Source organism: Pelodiscus sinensis, chromosome 15 (assembly GCF_052426305.1).
Source record: "Pelodiscus sinensis isolate ZL-2025 chromosome 15, ASM5242630v1, whole genome shotgun sequence".
Taxonomy (NCBI): Eukaryota; Metazoa; Chordata; order Testudines; family Trionychidae; genus Pelodiscus; species Pelodiscus sinensis.
Genome location: NC_143066.1, coordinates 2,888,289 through 2,903,264, shown reverse-complemented (window position 1 = coordinate 2,903,264; position 14,976 = coordinate 2,888,289). Strand labels below are relative to the sequence as shown.

The 14,976-nt window shown below is 58.1% G+C and overlaps 1 protein-coding gene across 2 annotated transcripts in view; it reads left to right on the top strand.

Annotated features, from left to right (window-relative positions):
* LOC149523532 (uncharacterized) overlaps positions 1–14,976 on the top strand; it is a 19,108-nt gene extending 4,132 nt beyond the window's left edge. The window contains exons 2-5 of one of the 2 annotated variants that reach the window (XM_089782193.1): positions 5,573–5,621; positions 8,520–8,605; positions 11,162–11,212; positions 14,118–14,976. In XM_089782193.1, the coding sequence (XP_089638319.1) occupies positions 5,573–5,621; positions 8,520–8,605; positions 11,162–11,167 (141 nt within the window). In that variant the 3' untranslated portion in view covers positions 11,168–11,212; positions 14,118–14,976. Of the gene's footprint in view, positions 1–5,572; positions 5,622–8,514; positions 8,606–11,161; positions 11,213–14,117 lie in introns of both variants that reach the window. The other variant, XM_089782192.1, reaches the window with a different exon arrangement.

Here is a 14,976-nt window from a genome sequence, read left to right as displayed (position 1 = left end):
CAATTTAAGCCCGTTGCTTCTTGTCCTGTCCTCAGAGGTCAAGGAGAACAATTTTTCTCCCTCTTCCTTGCAACATCCTTTTAGATACCTGAAAACGGCGCTGATGTTCCCCTCTCAGTCTGCTCCTTTCCAAACTAAACAAACCCAAATCCTTCTCTCTTCCCTCATAGGTCATGTTTTCTGGCCCTTTAATCATTTTGTTGCTCTTCTCTGGACCTTTTCCAATTTCCCCACATCTTTCCTGAAATGCGGTGCCCAGAACTGGACACAGTACTCCAACTGAGGCCTGATCACAGCAGAGGAGAGCAGAAGAATGACTTCTCGTGTCTGGCTCACAACACTCCTGTTCATGCATCACTGTAGCTTGAGAAGCATTTCTTGAACAGAACCTGTTAGGTACAAATTGGCATTGCTGTAAGCAGTTGTCATAGTGTTCTGGATACGCCCCAAAGGGAATCTTTGCTCCCCACATGCAGGATCCATGGGTTTTCTTGTGGGAGAGGGCAGTCTGACTCATGGCATGGATATCAGCACTGTTGGCCTGACCCACAGCTCCAGGGGGGTCTTTCCAGTAAATTCACCCACCCCAATTTCCTCCCTTCATTTTCATACAGCTTTAATTTGGAGGAAGAATTTTAACTTCATGTCTAACTTGTGGCTGTTGCATTAGCACTGAGGCAGAGTGGCGGTTGCTCTCCTTGGGGGTCTGTATGCCAGCATGCCGATGCTATAAATACAACCAGGGGTGCCTGCTGTGCACTGTAATAGTTCTCTCCTTGCCATTAGCACGAGAGGGGAGCTCCACAGTTTGTGTCTCTTTCCCTCAGCTCTTTGGTTTGCGACACTCTTTCCCAGGGAAGTAAACAGCAGTAACCAAAGTCCAGCCACGCGGGTGCTTGTGTTCCACAGAGGGGATAAGGAGCCTTTGGCCTCTGCGTTCCTGCTCCAGAGGCCGCTAGGTGGAGAGTGACTGGCGGTTCTTGCGTCCAACCCGCCAGTGTTTCTGAGACTGTTTACTGTCTCGGTCCAGTTGGCCACAATCTCTGCAGAGCCCAAGGAGAACGTTAGTAATGAGACTGGTCCCGTCCATGCCAGACCTTTGGGTGAACACCCAGAGGGCGTCAGTGCCACGGGCTGTCGGACTTCACACTTTTAATCAAGCGCCAACACTGGTCACTTATCGAATGCAGGGCACAGGTTTCCAGCAGTGAATAATGCTGCTCGTTTTGGTTTTCTCCTGGTCACGGCTCACTGCTAACTTTATTTTGCTTGTTATGAAATTGGCCGCCTTTAGCTGCATGGATAGCAAATCAAAACAACACGTCTGTCTTCTCATGACTGACGTCAGGTAGCATAGACTTCGTCTACAGAATAAAACTCAACAACCTCCCCATTAGGCAAAATAGAGAGTGAACAAGCCAGCGTGGCCTGCAAAGGACGTACATTCAAAGTCTGATGGTCAAATAGGGGGCAGTATGTTTCAAAGATGGGAACGTAGAAGGGCCAGTTGCTAGATCTACCAGCCAAGAGCCTATTTGAAAATCTGAGTCTCAGTTATCCCCGTTGTGCACCAGAAAAGAAACTACAGAGCTCAAGCTTTCTTTCCAGATTTTGCTCCCAAGAGACATTGCCTTGGTTATGCTAGTCTTTTGTCTCATCATTGGACTCATACTGGAATTAGATCTACCCCAAGAGCTGTAGCTGTCAAAAATAGGCTTGTTTCGTAGGCTGAGCCGATGAGGGACTAAGCAGGTGTATTGAACATGTAGACCTTGCTGTTTCTGCCAGATGGGAAGAGAAGCTCCAGGCTGGAAGAACATATAAGGTGAATTCTAGGTCAAACCAAGATAGCAGGTTGTTTCAGCCAGCGAATGAAAATTAACCCAGTTTTGACAAACTAGGCTTCAAGTTCCCCTCTAATGGTGGGCAGCGGACTGGAATCTCGCCCAGCAATAATGAAGTGTTTATGTCAGCGCTCGCAGTGACAGATTTACAGCTAGTCGTATATCTGGCTCTGGGCTCTAGGCAGCTGAAGTGCCAGTGAAAACTGATGATGGAGTCGAGAGGGCCTTGAAATAGCGCCCTGTCCCAGAGGGAGACGGGCAGGGGCAGGGGAGAGCCATCACCGAGCTAGAGAGGGCTGCTTTAGGCAGTAGACATGTGAGCAGGCTCTTTCCAAGCAGGGGCTGAGCCAGAGCCTGTGCCTTTAGACGGGCATCACCCTTCTTCCTCAGTCAGCATTTGCCTCCACCTGGGCTACGTCTAGCCTGGCATGATTTTCCGGAAAAGTTTTCTGTTAAAAGCATTTTCGGAAAAGAGCATCTAGATTGGCAGGACGCTTTTCCTCAAAAGCACTTTTTCCAGAAAAGCGTCCATGCCAATCTAGACGCGCTTTTGCGCAAAAACGCCCCATCGCCATTTTAGCCATCGGGGCTTTTTTGCACAAAACAGTCCTGTGCTGGCTACACTGGCCCTCCTGCGCAAATGATTTGTGCAAGGGGGCTTTTGCCCGAACGGGAGCAGCACAGTATTTCCGCAAGAACACTGACGATCTTACATGAGATCGGCAGTGTCCTTGCGGAAATTCAAGCGGCCAGTGTAGGCAGCTGGCAAGTTTTTCTGCATAAGCAGCTGATTTTGTGGAAAAACTTGCCAGTCTAGACACAGCCCTGGAGTCCTGGCTTTAACGCCGACCGTGTACCTGGCCCTTTGGCGGGTACTTTGGCTTCTTGTATGTTCCTGTGAAATCTTTGCTCTTGGCAAGACCCGCTGACTCCTCCTTCCCGAGTTTGCTCCTTCTGCGCGTTTCTAAAGTCCCAAACAGGGCTCCACGTTAGTGTCGCGACCCATTAGTGAAGTCACTGGCAGAGCCCCTGAGTGCATCTGCTGCTGCTCTGGAGCCAGCCCTCACTTTCTGCCTCTTCCAGTCTCTGTGCCTGCCGGACGAGCGCCAGGGGCAGGGCGGGGCTGGCCCGCACGCGTTCTGGGAGCACCAGAGAGGAGTCTAAGGCTCCTCCAGGGAAGGCTGATGTCTCTGCGTGGGCACTCTAGTTACAGCCAGGCCCTGCAGGAGTGTCAGGCTACACCAGTCCCATCCAACGTGATATTCCACACAACTGCTACTGAAATGCAGGCGCCCTTGGAAGCCGGGAACCCACAAGGTCACCTGAATGTCATGTCCCGTCTCCGCCAATGACGGGGAGAAGGTCAGTTGTAATTATACCACCTGCTGCATTTTGCCTCTCTCTGTTCGCCATCTCCCAGGGCTCATCCAGGCTGAGCCAGCCTTCTGCGCCCGACGTCGGGACGCTCTAGGTTCTCGCCTAGCGGCTGCTTCCACGGGTGAGTGGGAGGGAGGGAGAGCTCCAGAGACCTACCATGCAGGTGGAGATGGGCAGTGGGGACCGGCAGGAGCAACAGCAACACCTACTCCAGGAGCCCCTTTGAGACATTTAGAAGGGGTGGGAAATTGAACTCCCCCCCCCCCCCACAGTTCAGTCCCAGATTGTCGGTGCGTGTTTTCTGTGCTAGTGCCAAATACAGACTCCAGGGCTGAGGCATCAAACAACCAGCTAGCTCCCAGCAGCACCTGGAAACAAACAGAAGGGGGGGGATTCACACGAGATTCCTGCCACAGCTAGAGTGTGCCATGAATGGCAAGCAGTCCTCCCTCCCCTCTGCTCTTACCGAAAGAGCAACCGACTGAGAGGGCTCCAAAAGCAGGTGGCAGGACTAGAGGCCGTCCCTAGACGATAGGATGAAGTTGGTCCAGAAGGGCAAAGCTATATTGAATTTCCACAGCCTATTACCAGTGGGCTCAATGCCATCCAGACCACCCAGTAAAGATTGTCCTTGCTCCAGTTAAAACCAACCACTTTTATCATAGCTCTGAAAGCACTTTACAATGGGCAGCGGATCCATTGTACCCATTCTACAGATCAGAACACAAGCACGGCCACACTGGGTCAGACCAAAGGTCCATCCCGCCCAGTGTCCTGTCTGCCAGCAGTGGCCAGCGCCAGGGAATAAACAGAACAGGTAAATTATCAAGTGATCCATCCCTTGGCGCCTATTTCCAGCTTCTGACTGAGGCCAGGGACACCATCTCTGCCCAAACAGGCTAATAGCCACCCATGGACCTATCCTCCAGTTATGTGTTTAGTTCTTTTTTAAACCCTGTTATAGTCTTGGCCTTTACAACATACTCTGGCAGGGAGTTCCACAGGTTGACTGTGTGTTGTGTGAAAAAGTACTTCCTTTTGTTTGATTTAAACCTGCTACTTATTAATTTCATTTGGTGACACCTAGTTCTTGTTTAATGGGAACAAGTCATAACTTTTCCTTATTTACTTTCTCTGGCCCTGTCCTGATTTTATAGACCTCTGTCATAGCCCCCATTAGTCAAGTCTTTTCCAAGCTTAAAAGTCCCAGTCTTTAGAGCCCTGTGTGGATACAGAATTTGTATCCACATCTGCATCTCTATCCACAAAAACGAGCCATGGATATTGCCATCAACGCCTGAGGCTGGAACGCAGCTGTCCCTGGGATTTGAGGGCTTTACCAGTCTCAACCTCTCCTCACAGGGCAACCAGGGTCTGTCTACACTACCCCCCTAGTTCGAACCAGGGTGGTTAATGTAGTCAACCGGAGTTGCAAATGAAGCCCGGGATTTGAATTTCCCGGGCTTCATTTGCATGTTGCCGGGCGCCGCCATTTTTAAATGTCCGCTAGTGCGGACTCCGTGCCCCGCGGCTACACGTGGATGAACTAGGTAGTTCGGACTAGGCTTCCTATTCCAAACTACCATTACTCCTCAAGTAACGGTAGTTCAGAATAGGAAGCCTAGTCCGAACTACCTAGTCCATGCCGCGTGTAGCCGCGGGGCACGGAGTCCGCACTAGCGGACATTTAAAAATGGCGGCGCCTGGCAACATGCAAATGAAGCCCGGGAAATTCAAATCCCGGGCTTCATTTGCAACTCCGATTGCCTACATTAACCACCCTGGTTCGAACTAGGGGGCTAGTGTAGACAGACCCCCATTTCCTGCCCTAAGCCGCCAGAGGAGGCCTGGCTGTCTAACACCCGCAGACTCGCCTTGCAGCCCGATTAGCCGCGGGTTTTTATCACAGCCTAGCTGCCCCCTGGTGTGCACTGTTAGGGTACGGCTAAACTACACCCCTATTTCGAAAGATGCTGTAAACCTCATGTTTTGAGGAGTGCAGGATCTTTCGAAAAAGGCCTTTCTTTTTGAAAGAACCCCGTCTGGACGGCGGTTTCACTTTTGACATAGCGTTTTTTGAAAATGCCGTGACGCGATTATGCAAATGGAGCGTGGGAAATTCAAATCCCGGCTTCGTTTGCGATTTCGATCTGTCTGATCTACATCCCTCTTTCGAAAGCGGGCTGTAGTCTAGACGTAGCCTACTTGTGGCCAGGAAGTCCTGTGCAGCCAGACCGCCTCTCGCGAACCGAAAATGGGGTCAGCACTCGCCTGGGGGGGTTAACCCTGCGTGGGCCAGAAGGCGGCCGTGCTGATGTGTCTTGTTGTGCGGTTTGTGTGTTTCTGAACAGGACAAGGCAGCTCATCCTGGAGGCCCCGGGAACATCCTGGCTGAAATTGGTGAGTTGGCTGCACAGTGACGTCACGGGCATGGCCACGCTGGCTGGAGTCCTCTCATCTGCGCATGCAGCGGGAGCAGCAGCCCGACCACACCGGCTGCCCAGAGTCCTGCTGCAGCTCAGTGAGCCGAGATTTCCCTGGGGAGACAGTAAATCCGGAGGAAGGAAAGGCCTGAACTTGAGTAGGGCCGTCCTGGCTCCGTCCTGTCGGGGTGGGCGAAGGGTGGGAGCATTCGCTTCCTGCACATTGAAACTAAGGCTGGGCTTCCTCTTCCCTCCCTTAATACCATCCACGCTGCAGCCAGCCTAGCCACGTCGGTCAGCCACGCTCAGCACTCTTAGTGCGTAGTCCACACTGCCCCTTGACTTCCTTTCCGCATGGCTCGTCCTCTCCTGATGCCTTCTGGGGAGCCAGTACGGCAGCTGACTTGGGCAGTGCCTGGGAACACGCTGAAACTGACCGTTACCTGTTGGCATGGCACCCTGACCCCGGGGCACCTGGGAGACCTCGTCCCCTCGGGTCCCCAACGCTTTGATGCCAATCTCGTCACCAGGGCGAGCTGGGCAGCTGCGCAGGTCGCCTGATGGCAGCTGTAAGGGGCGCACGGTGTCCCTTCCAGCTGCCATCAGGAGCCGCGTGCCCGGCTCCCGCAGCACCGGCCCGTCTGCATCCCCGCGGCGCCGGCCAGCAGCGCCCTTCCCCCCACGGCTGCGGGGCCCTGCACGCGCCCTGCCCTGGGAGCAGCACCGCGCGCCTGGGCCCAGGGCACCAAAGGGGCTCGGGCCAGCCCTGCTCGTCACTGAGGGCCCGGTGCCTGGCGCGCAGCAAAGCTCGACTGGCTGGCACAGGCCCCCCGCACAGCCCTGGTCTCTCACCCCTGTTGCCAGATGCGCATGCAGCCACGGCGCATTGCAGGGACTGGCTGGGTTACCTTGCAGGAACCAGCCCTTGGGCAGCAAGCTCCCCCCACGCCGCCCATATTCAGCGTGACTCTGCCTCACTCACCTTTCCCCTCCTGACGCCTCCTGCCCCCTGCCATCTTGTTCTTAGCAAGCACTCCCCCAGCCGGGCTCCCTCCCTTCTTAGCCGATGAGCCATGCACCCAGGCGCCGCAGGAAAAGCTCAAATCTGACCCAGCGTGTGTCCAGTGAACCTGATTCGATCGGCTCCGGCAGTGCGGACTGCACATGGGGAAGGAGGGGAACTCCACCGTCTCTGCTTAGTAGTTTGGTTTGCCCAAGTCCCTTGCCTGGGTCTGTTTCGTGTTGCTCGGCACGGCCCTGGGAACGAGTTCGGGTGCTTCCCTCGCTGTGGGGGGTCAGCACAGGCCAGCAGAGGGGTGCCGTGGGGCGGCGGTGCTGGCCAAAGTGCCCAGGAGAGGGGGCCGAGCCGTAGCTCCCACGCAGCTGAGAGCCCAGTGGGGCTGTGGGCTGTGATTGGGCCTGAACCCGCGGAGAGCCTTCCGTGCTGCCGGAGGGGAGAGGGGTGGCGCAGGGCTCTCCCCAGGGCCGCTGCTCTGTCACTGAATGAACTGATAAAGGAGCCCCAGGACTGGTCCCTGGGCTCGCCGGAGCTCGGCTCAGGCAGCAGGGACGCCAGGCGCGCCAGTGCTAGCCCCCGGAGTGGTTAACCTGGTGGTCTCAGAGCTCATCAGCCATAGAAGTCGGGAGGCATTGCTGGTTCAGAAAGGGATCGGGGTATCACACAGGGACATCTGGATGACCTTGTAAATGGGAGTGATAGCAAGAGGATGGAATGGAATAGTGAGAAGTGTACGGTTCTGCATTTAGGGATTAATAACACGAATTGTAGTTATAAGCTGGGGACACCTCAGTTGGAAGTGACGGAGGAGGAGAAGGACCTCGGAGTCCTGGTCGATCACAGGGTGACTATGAGCCACCATTGTGACATGGCCGTGAAAAAGGCTAATACGGTCTTGGGATGCATTAGGCGAGGTATTTCCAGTAGGGATAAGGAGGTGTTAGTGCCATTATACAAGGCATTGGTGAGACCCCATTTGGAATACTGTGTGCAGTTCTGGTCTCCCATGTTTAAGAAGGATGAATTCAAACTGGAACAGGTACAAAGAAGGGCCACTAGGATGATCCGAGGAATGGAAAACCTGTCTTATGAAAGGAGACTCAAGGAGCTTGGCTTGTTTACCTTAACCAAAAGAAGGCTGAGGGGGGACATGATTGCTCTCTTTAAATAGATTAGAGGGATAAATACCAGGGAGGGAGAGGAATTATTTAAGCTCAATACCAATGTGGACACAAGAACAAATGGATATAAGCTGGCTAGTAGGAAGTTTAGACTTGAGATTAGACGAAGGTTTCTAACCATTAGAGGAGTGAGGTTCTGGAATGGCCTTCCAAGGGAAGTAGTGGGGGCAAAAGATCTATCTGGTTTCAAGATTAAACTAGACGGGTTTATGAAGGGGATGGTTTGATGAGATAACAGGATCTTGGCAATTAATTGACCTTTCATTATCAGTGGGAAATAGGCCAATGGTAGGATGATAGGAGTTACTATAGAGAACTTTTTTCTGGGTGTCTGGCTGGTGAGCCTTGCCCACATGCTCAGGGTTTAGCTGATCGCCATATTTGGGGTCAGGAAGGAGTTTTCCTCTGGGGTAGATTGGCAGAGGCCCTGGAGGTTTTTCGCCTTCCTCTGTAGCATGGGGCACGGGTCACTTGCGGGAGGATTCTCTGCATCTTGGGGTCTTTGAACCATCATTTGAGAACTTTAGTATCTGAGATATAGGTGAGTAGTGGGTGGGTGAGATTCTGTGGCCTGCCTTGTGCAGGGGGTCAGACTAGATGATCATAACGGTCCCTTCTGGCCTTAAAGCCTGAGTCTATGAGCTGGATCTTTCCCTGCCTCCTGCTTCCAGAACAGGCCGTGCAGGAGACCGTGAACACAGACCCGAGTGTGAGAAGACGCCAGCAGCAGCCCGGCCCCAGGAGCCGCTACGAGGCTCAGTGGTAAAGCTCGCTCGGTTTGGTGGGTTGCCCGTGGCTGCCACGCTCAGACGCTGCTTTGTGGGACCAGCGGAAAGGAGACGAAGTGGCCAGGACTGGCTGCGTGGCAGCCCCAGCAGGCGCTAGTCGGGGGCAGGGCAGTGGCAGAGGCTCAGCCTGACGGTTGGGTTGCAGCGCCACACGGCGTGTCACGAGGTCGCTCCGTGGTGAGGGAGGCTCCCTGAGGCAAGTGGGACGGGCGTCTGGCCCACACCTGCCAGGCAGGGGTAGAAAGCCAGGCCGGGACCGAGACCAAGGAACGTGTCACTTCACTCCCCATTCTGCTGCTGACGGCTCTTCCCCCTTTGCCTGGGGGAGGCGAGCTGGGCCGCAGGGAGCATTACTCCGCCTCCGGAGAGGCAGGAGCTGACGCAGGGCCGGTGTGTCCAGGGCTCATGTCGTTTGGCGCGGGTCCACGCCTGAGCCACGTAGGAGACATCGACGTCGGCAGGGGTGTGGACCAACCCTCGGAGATGCCAGAAAAGCTAGAAAAAAACGTAAAAAATAACAACTAGCCTAGTCGCACCTTCCAGACTAACCACACGGGAGGGAAAACCATCGACAGGCTTTGTTGGTCCTTAAGGTGCTACTAGACTCTTGGTTGTTTTTTACCTTTTTCCTGTTACAGACTCACTTGGCTCCCCTCTGAAGCCAGGAAAGCGAGCGCAGCCCAGCAAACGCCCTCTGGATTTACAGCATGTAACCAGCACAGAGGCTCCGTCGACGGAGCCATGTAGATTAGTGGACTCGAAAAAGGGAAATGAAGTGGCGATTTAAATAATCGCCGCTTCGTTTCCATCAAAATGGCTCCGCGCTGTGCTGATCAGCTGTGTGGCGGCACAGCGCTGCAGTCTGGATGCTCCGCGGTCGACAAGGGAAGCCCTTGTCAACTGCCCCAGTAAACCTCATTCCACGAGGCTTCCCTTGTCGGCCAGGGAGTGTCCAGACTACCGCACTGTGCCCCCAAACAGCTGTCGGCACAGCCCGGAGCCATTTTGATGGAAATGAAGTGGCAGTTATTGAAATCACCACTTCATTTCCCTATGTCTAGAAGCTCATCTATGTGGCTCCGGCGCCGGAGCCATGCAGTCTAGACACACCCCGAGTCTGTACCCACAGCAGTGCTGCAGTGTCTGTGCTGTGTTGGAGACACAGCGCCCACGCTGGGGAGCAGCGAGAGAGGCTGATTCTAAAGCCACGTGGGGGGAGGACAGCCGAGGCCAATGGAGAATGACATCTCAAGGGTCAAATCACGGTGGCAGCTTTCCTAGCCCTCAAAGAACTGACCTGAGACTCAACATCCTGACCTCTCTAGTGCGGGATGTGACAGCAGCAACCCAGGTCTCGGCCAGGGGCACAGGCCGGTCTAGCTGGCTCTCCAGCAAATCGGGGGAGTAGAGACCAAGATATTCCTAATGGTTATGGGGAAATTAAAAACCCCTCTGCACTCTGCTCTGTGAGCCGTGAAACCATCCGAGATGCCTGGGGGAGGTTACAGTTCACTCTTACATTCGGGCTGCACCATTAGCATTGAGTGAGCATTAAGAGCATGCAAGAGTTCTCGCAGTGACTGTTGGGTTCGTGCTTTTCTTGTGCATGGAATCGTGCGTGCATCTGATCTCTAGGCTATATATAAAGCCCTGGGCCAGACCTACGTGTGCATCGTTTCCTGACGTCAGTGGGGATCCAGCCATGTGACGTTAGCGTACACGCAGCTCTAACTGTGTGTGCCAGTGTCTGTCCATCATTCCAAAGGTGTGAACTGTGCATCTTGTAACAAAATACATTGAGGCTACATCTACACTGCAGGCTTCTTGCACAAAAAGCTCTTGCACAAGAGTGCATCCACACTGCCATGTGCTTTTGCACAAGAGCGCCCGTGGCAGTGTGGACACTGTCTTGCACAAGAAAGCTCTGATGGCCATTTTAGCCAATGGGCTTTCTTGCACAAGAAGCCCCTGCTGCCTGTCTCCACTGGCCTCTTGTGGAAGAGCTCTTGCGCAAGAGGGCTTATTCCTCGTGGGGAGAGGGCTAACTCTTGCGCAAGAAGCCCTGTTTCCCACGCTGGACTGTACATTTACTTGAGCACGAACGCGCGTGCAGTGTAGACGCTCTGCAAGGTTTTGCGCGGGAACGTCTGTTCTTGTGCAAAGAGCCTGCGGCGTAGACGTAGCCTCAGTGCATGTCATATGTACGTAGAGCGGGTGGCTGCTTGCAGCACGTGCAGTACCAGGACTTGCCTCTGATCTGTGGCACCAGTGTAAATGCAGTCGGCACCCTGAGTCATTACACTGGTGTCAATCACTCCAGGATGGTCAGAACTGAGGCCCATGACTGCAAGGGGCCCTGAGCCTGCGGGTAGGAACTAGGGCAAATCACCAGATAAAATCTCCCCTCGGCTCGGGCGGGAAGCGGCTACCCAAGGTGTGCATGGTGGGGCTCTCCGGGCGTCCAGCACGTCTCTCCTACTCCCCGCTGGTGCCAATTGCCTCCTGCCCTCACTGTGGTTTGTTCCTGCAGGTCTGACATGGCTCCTCAGCCTGAGGCTGACAAGCTCTAGAGGGGCTCCGGGTGAGTGTTTCTCATTAGCCCAGTGGCCTTCGCAGAGCTCCGAGCACTCGGCTCAGCAAAGTGCTTCCTGCCCGTGACTCGCCGTAACGGACGCGGCTGCCACCTCAACCCGCCATGTTCCCGCATGAGCCAGGGCTAGAACCGGCTGCTTCCGGGCCGCTGAAAGCTGCCGTGGCTCCAGTCTCCCTGCTGTGGGCCGGGCCTGGGGGGCCGCCTCCGGGACGTCTGGTGGCCTGCCCTGAGCCCGGCACAGGGCAGAGACAGGAGCCTCCACCAGAGCCTGGGGAAGTGGGTTCCCGCGGGGGGTGACGGGACCGTGGCTGTGGGACCAGGGAAACGCGCTTTGCCTGCAGCTGGGAGAGGGGGTGTCGTGTTCCTTTGGCTCAAGGACTCCCAGGGGTGCTGGAGGGAGCTGGCTAGTAGCAGGGACCTTATTGCTGGCTGGGGGGCTCTCGGGGGAGGGGCCCGGTGGCCAGGCCCCGCTAGGGCGGCTCCCTCGGGACCGATCTCCCTTGCCAGAATCGCCCGAAGGCCCCCGGGACGTGTCAGCGCACAGGGCGCGGCGGGGGAGCAGGGCTGCGGCTACGGGACATTCAGGCCCCTTCCCTCCACGTGCCCCGGCTCCCTGTGGGGAGGGGCAGCGCAGCGAGCGGCTCCCAGCCGGGCCCGTTCCCACAAGTCCGGAAGACTCGGTGACCCAGGGCAAAGCTGGACCGGGGGAGGAGGGGGCAGAGCCGCCGGGGGAGACGCGTGGTGACCCGCGGCGGGCGGTGTCTGGACTCAGCAGGCCCTGGGGCAGCGGCTGACAGCCGGGTTCCTGCCCAGCGCTGTGGTCCCAGGGAGCCTTTCAGCACCTGCCCCTGCGCTCCCGCGAGGGCCAGGCTGCCCCCCTCCGCCGCCAGCGCTTCCAAAGCTCTCTCAGGCTCTGGCAGGGGCAGGGCAGGCGGGTCCCCTTTCCCGTCCCCTTCGGGGCTCCTCCTAGGAGCAGCGGCAGTGGCAGACCCGGGCTTGCGGCTCGGTGCTCAGAGGTGTTGCTCAGCCGCGGCCATAGACCCCCCTTCGCTCTGAGCTACGCCCCAAGCTGGCAGATGGGGGGCCTCCCCCTGAGCGATTCTCCTGGAGGAAGAGCCGCCCCCCAGCCCCAGCCCCAGCCGCCATGACACGAGAGGGAGGCCTGTTGCTGACCCCCCGGTCCGCTCAGCAGTGCTCTGTACCCCTTGGGGCTGTCCTGGGGGGCCGCTCGAGCTGAGCTGAGGCCCAGGCCGGGAAGGCAGAGCGCCTCGCACGCCGGGCCCTGTGGGCTTGGCTGGTGCCAGTGGAGGCTGGGAATTGCCCGCAGGCGACTGGAGAGCAGAGTGGGGCAGGCCAAGCCCAGAGCTGGGGCGATTCCAGCTCTTTCATTCCTGCCCCGCCTCGTGCTAACGTAGCTCGTTCCCGGGGCTGCCCGGAGCACGGCCCCCGGCTGCCAGATGCTCTCCCAAAAATACCGAACACGCAGGCTAAAAATGTTTGAGAACAAAAAAAGAACACGCGTGTCGGGCATGCAAACCAAACCCCGCACCGCCCGGCTTCCGCACACAACCACAGCAGGCCCCACCCGGCTTCCGGCCAGGGCCCGGCCGGAAAAACAAAACGCTGGCCATTACCCACGGCCGGTGTGTTCTGAATTTTATACCGGACAGAGGGCGCAAAACCCACGGGTGATCCACCCCCTCTGGCAAACAGACCAGGGACACTTCACTGCTCGACTGTGCAGGGTATTGGGGTGTCTGGGATGAAGTGGGGGATTGAGGGGGCTCGTAGGGGGAGGTTGAGAGGAGGCACGTGGGGGGGTCGGGGGCTCGCAGGGCAGTTGTGGGGTTTCCGAGGGGAAAGCTGTGTGGGGGGCTCTGAGGGGGGAGCCGTGGGGGGGCTCGCAGGGCAGTTGTGGGGTCTCTGAGGGGGGAGCCTTGGGGGGCTCGCAGAGCAGTTGGAGGGTCTCTGAGGGGCAAGCCGTGAGGGGGCTTGGGGGCAGGGACAGTTGGGGGGGCTCTGAGGGGAGGGGGAGTTGGGGGGGGGGCAGTTGGGGGTCTCCGAGGAGGGAGTTGGGGGGGCTCGCAGGGCAGTTGGGGGGGGGGTGGGGGGGAGAGTTGGGGGGGAGGGGGAGTTGGGGGGGCTCAGGGGGAGGGGGGGGGGTCTCCGAGGGGAGAGTTGGGGGGGCTCGCAGGGCAGTTGTGGGCTCTCTGAGGGGGTAGTTGGGGGGTCTCCGAGGAGGGAGTTGGAGCCGGAGTCCAGCGGGCTGAGCCCCCGGCAGGCGCGCCTTCCTGTTGTGGGTTCCCAAAGTGGGGGGGCGAGGAAATTCCAGGGGGGCGCGAGGTGGCCCAGCTCCCCTTTAAATCTCCCCCTACGTTTTGCTGCTATTTTTGTCAGTTCCTTGTGCTGTTATGGGGGGGTCTCAAAAATCCAAAGTGGCCATGATGCTGGGAAGTTCGGGGACTGCTGCTCTCGTTGCTAACAGGAGCCAGGCGGGGCCCCGAGCGGCGCTGGGAGCCTGTGGTCGCGTGCAGAAGGCCCAAAGTCGCTGCCCGGCGCCCAGCCAGGCATTGCACATTGCACACGGCACGTGTCCGGTGTGGTCTGGATTCTTTTACCGGGCAGAGGGCGCGAATACCGGACTGGCGGGCAGGAAACGGGGCTCCTGGCGGGCAGGGAACGGGGCTCCTGGTGGGCAGGAAACGGGGCTCCTGGTGGGCAGGAAACGGGGCTCCTGGTGGGCAGGAAACGGGGCTCCTGGTGGCAGGCGGGTGACTCCCTGGTCACAAACGCTGCACGCGAGCGGGCGGGTCCCTCCCTCCCTCGGCATGGGCAGCACGAGCCAGGCCACGGCACCGCGCCGCTCACTGGTTGTGCTGTTCCCTCCCGGCAGGGCCTGGCGAAAGGGGCGTCTCCTCCGTGTTCCGCTTTCCAGACTTGCTGCTTCCTGCTGCCGTTCTCCCCGGCATGGCCCTGACCCCCCGTTTCCGCCGGCTCCTGCGGGCCGTGGAGAAGAGGAGACTCCGGAGCGGCGCAGAGGGTGCTGCCCTTCCACACTGTCCTGTCCTTTGGTGGGTTGTGACCGGCGGAGCCCAGCGCCCCGGCAGGCCAAGGCAGAGCCATTTCCTGCCTCTCAAGCGTCCACTCCCAGCCTGCGTCCAGCTGCAGCCTCGGCCGCTCCCAAATTCGCTACTTCCCCTTCCGCCACGAGGCCGGCTTGGCCCGGGCCCCGTGTAGCCGGGCTGCGCGGGGAAAAGAAACCCGTCAGCTCCATCCAGGCTGTTCCTCTGCTCGCCGCAGTGTGTGACCGGCAGGCCTGAGCGCGGGGTCTCCACCCGCCAAGCGCTGCCTGGGCTTGCAGCCGAGCACTGGCCTGGCCTCGGCGCGCGAGGGGGTCGGCCGTGGGCCTGACGTCCCGCCAGGCAGACCACAGGCCCCAGCTGGGGCTCCTTTCACCGTGTGACGGGGAGCAGGGTCCCTGGGGCGCTGCAGCGATGGGACAGGCAGACGCGCCCTCCTGGCCTGCCTCTGGGGCACGATTCCCAGCAGCCCTGGGCTCTCATACAGCTCTGCTGGGCCCCTCGCTGCCGCCCCATAGCCCTGCCCCCGTCCCGCCAGTGCCCCTCCCTCCCGCCCCATAGCCCTGCCCCCGTCCCGCCAGTGCCCCTCGGGCCCGCCCCGTAGCCCTGCCCCCGTCCCGCCAGTGCCCCTCCCTCCCGCCCCATAGCCCTGCCCCTGTCCCGCCAGTGCCC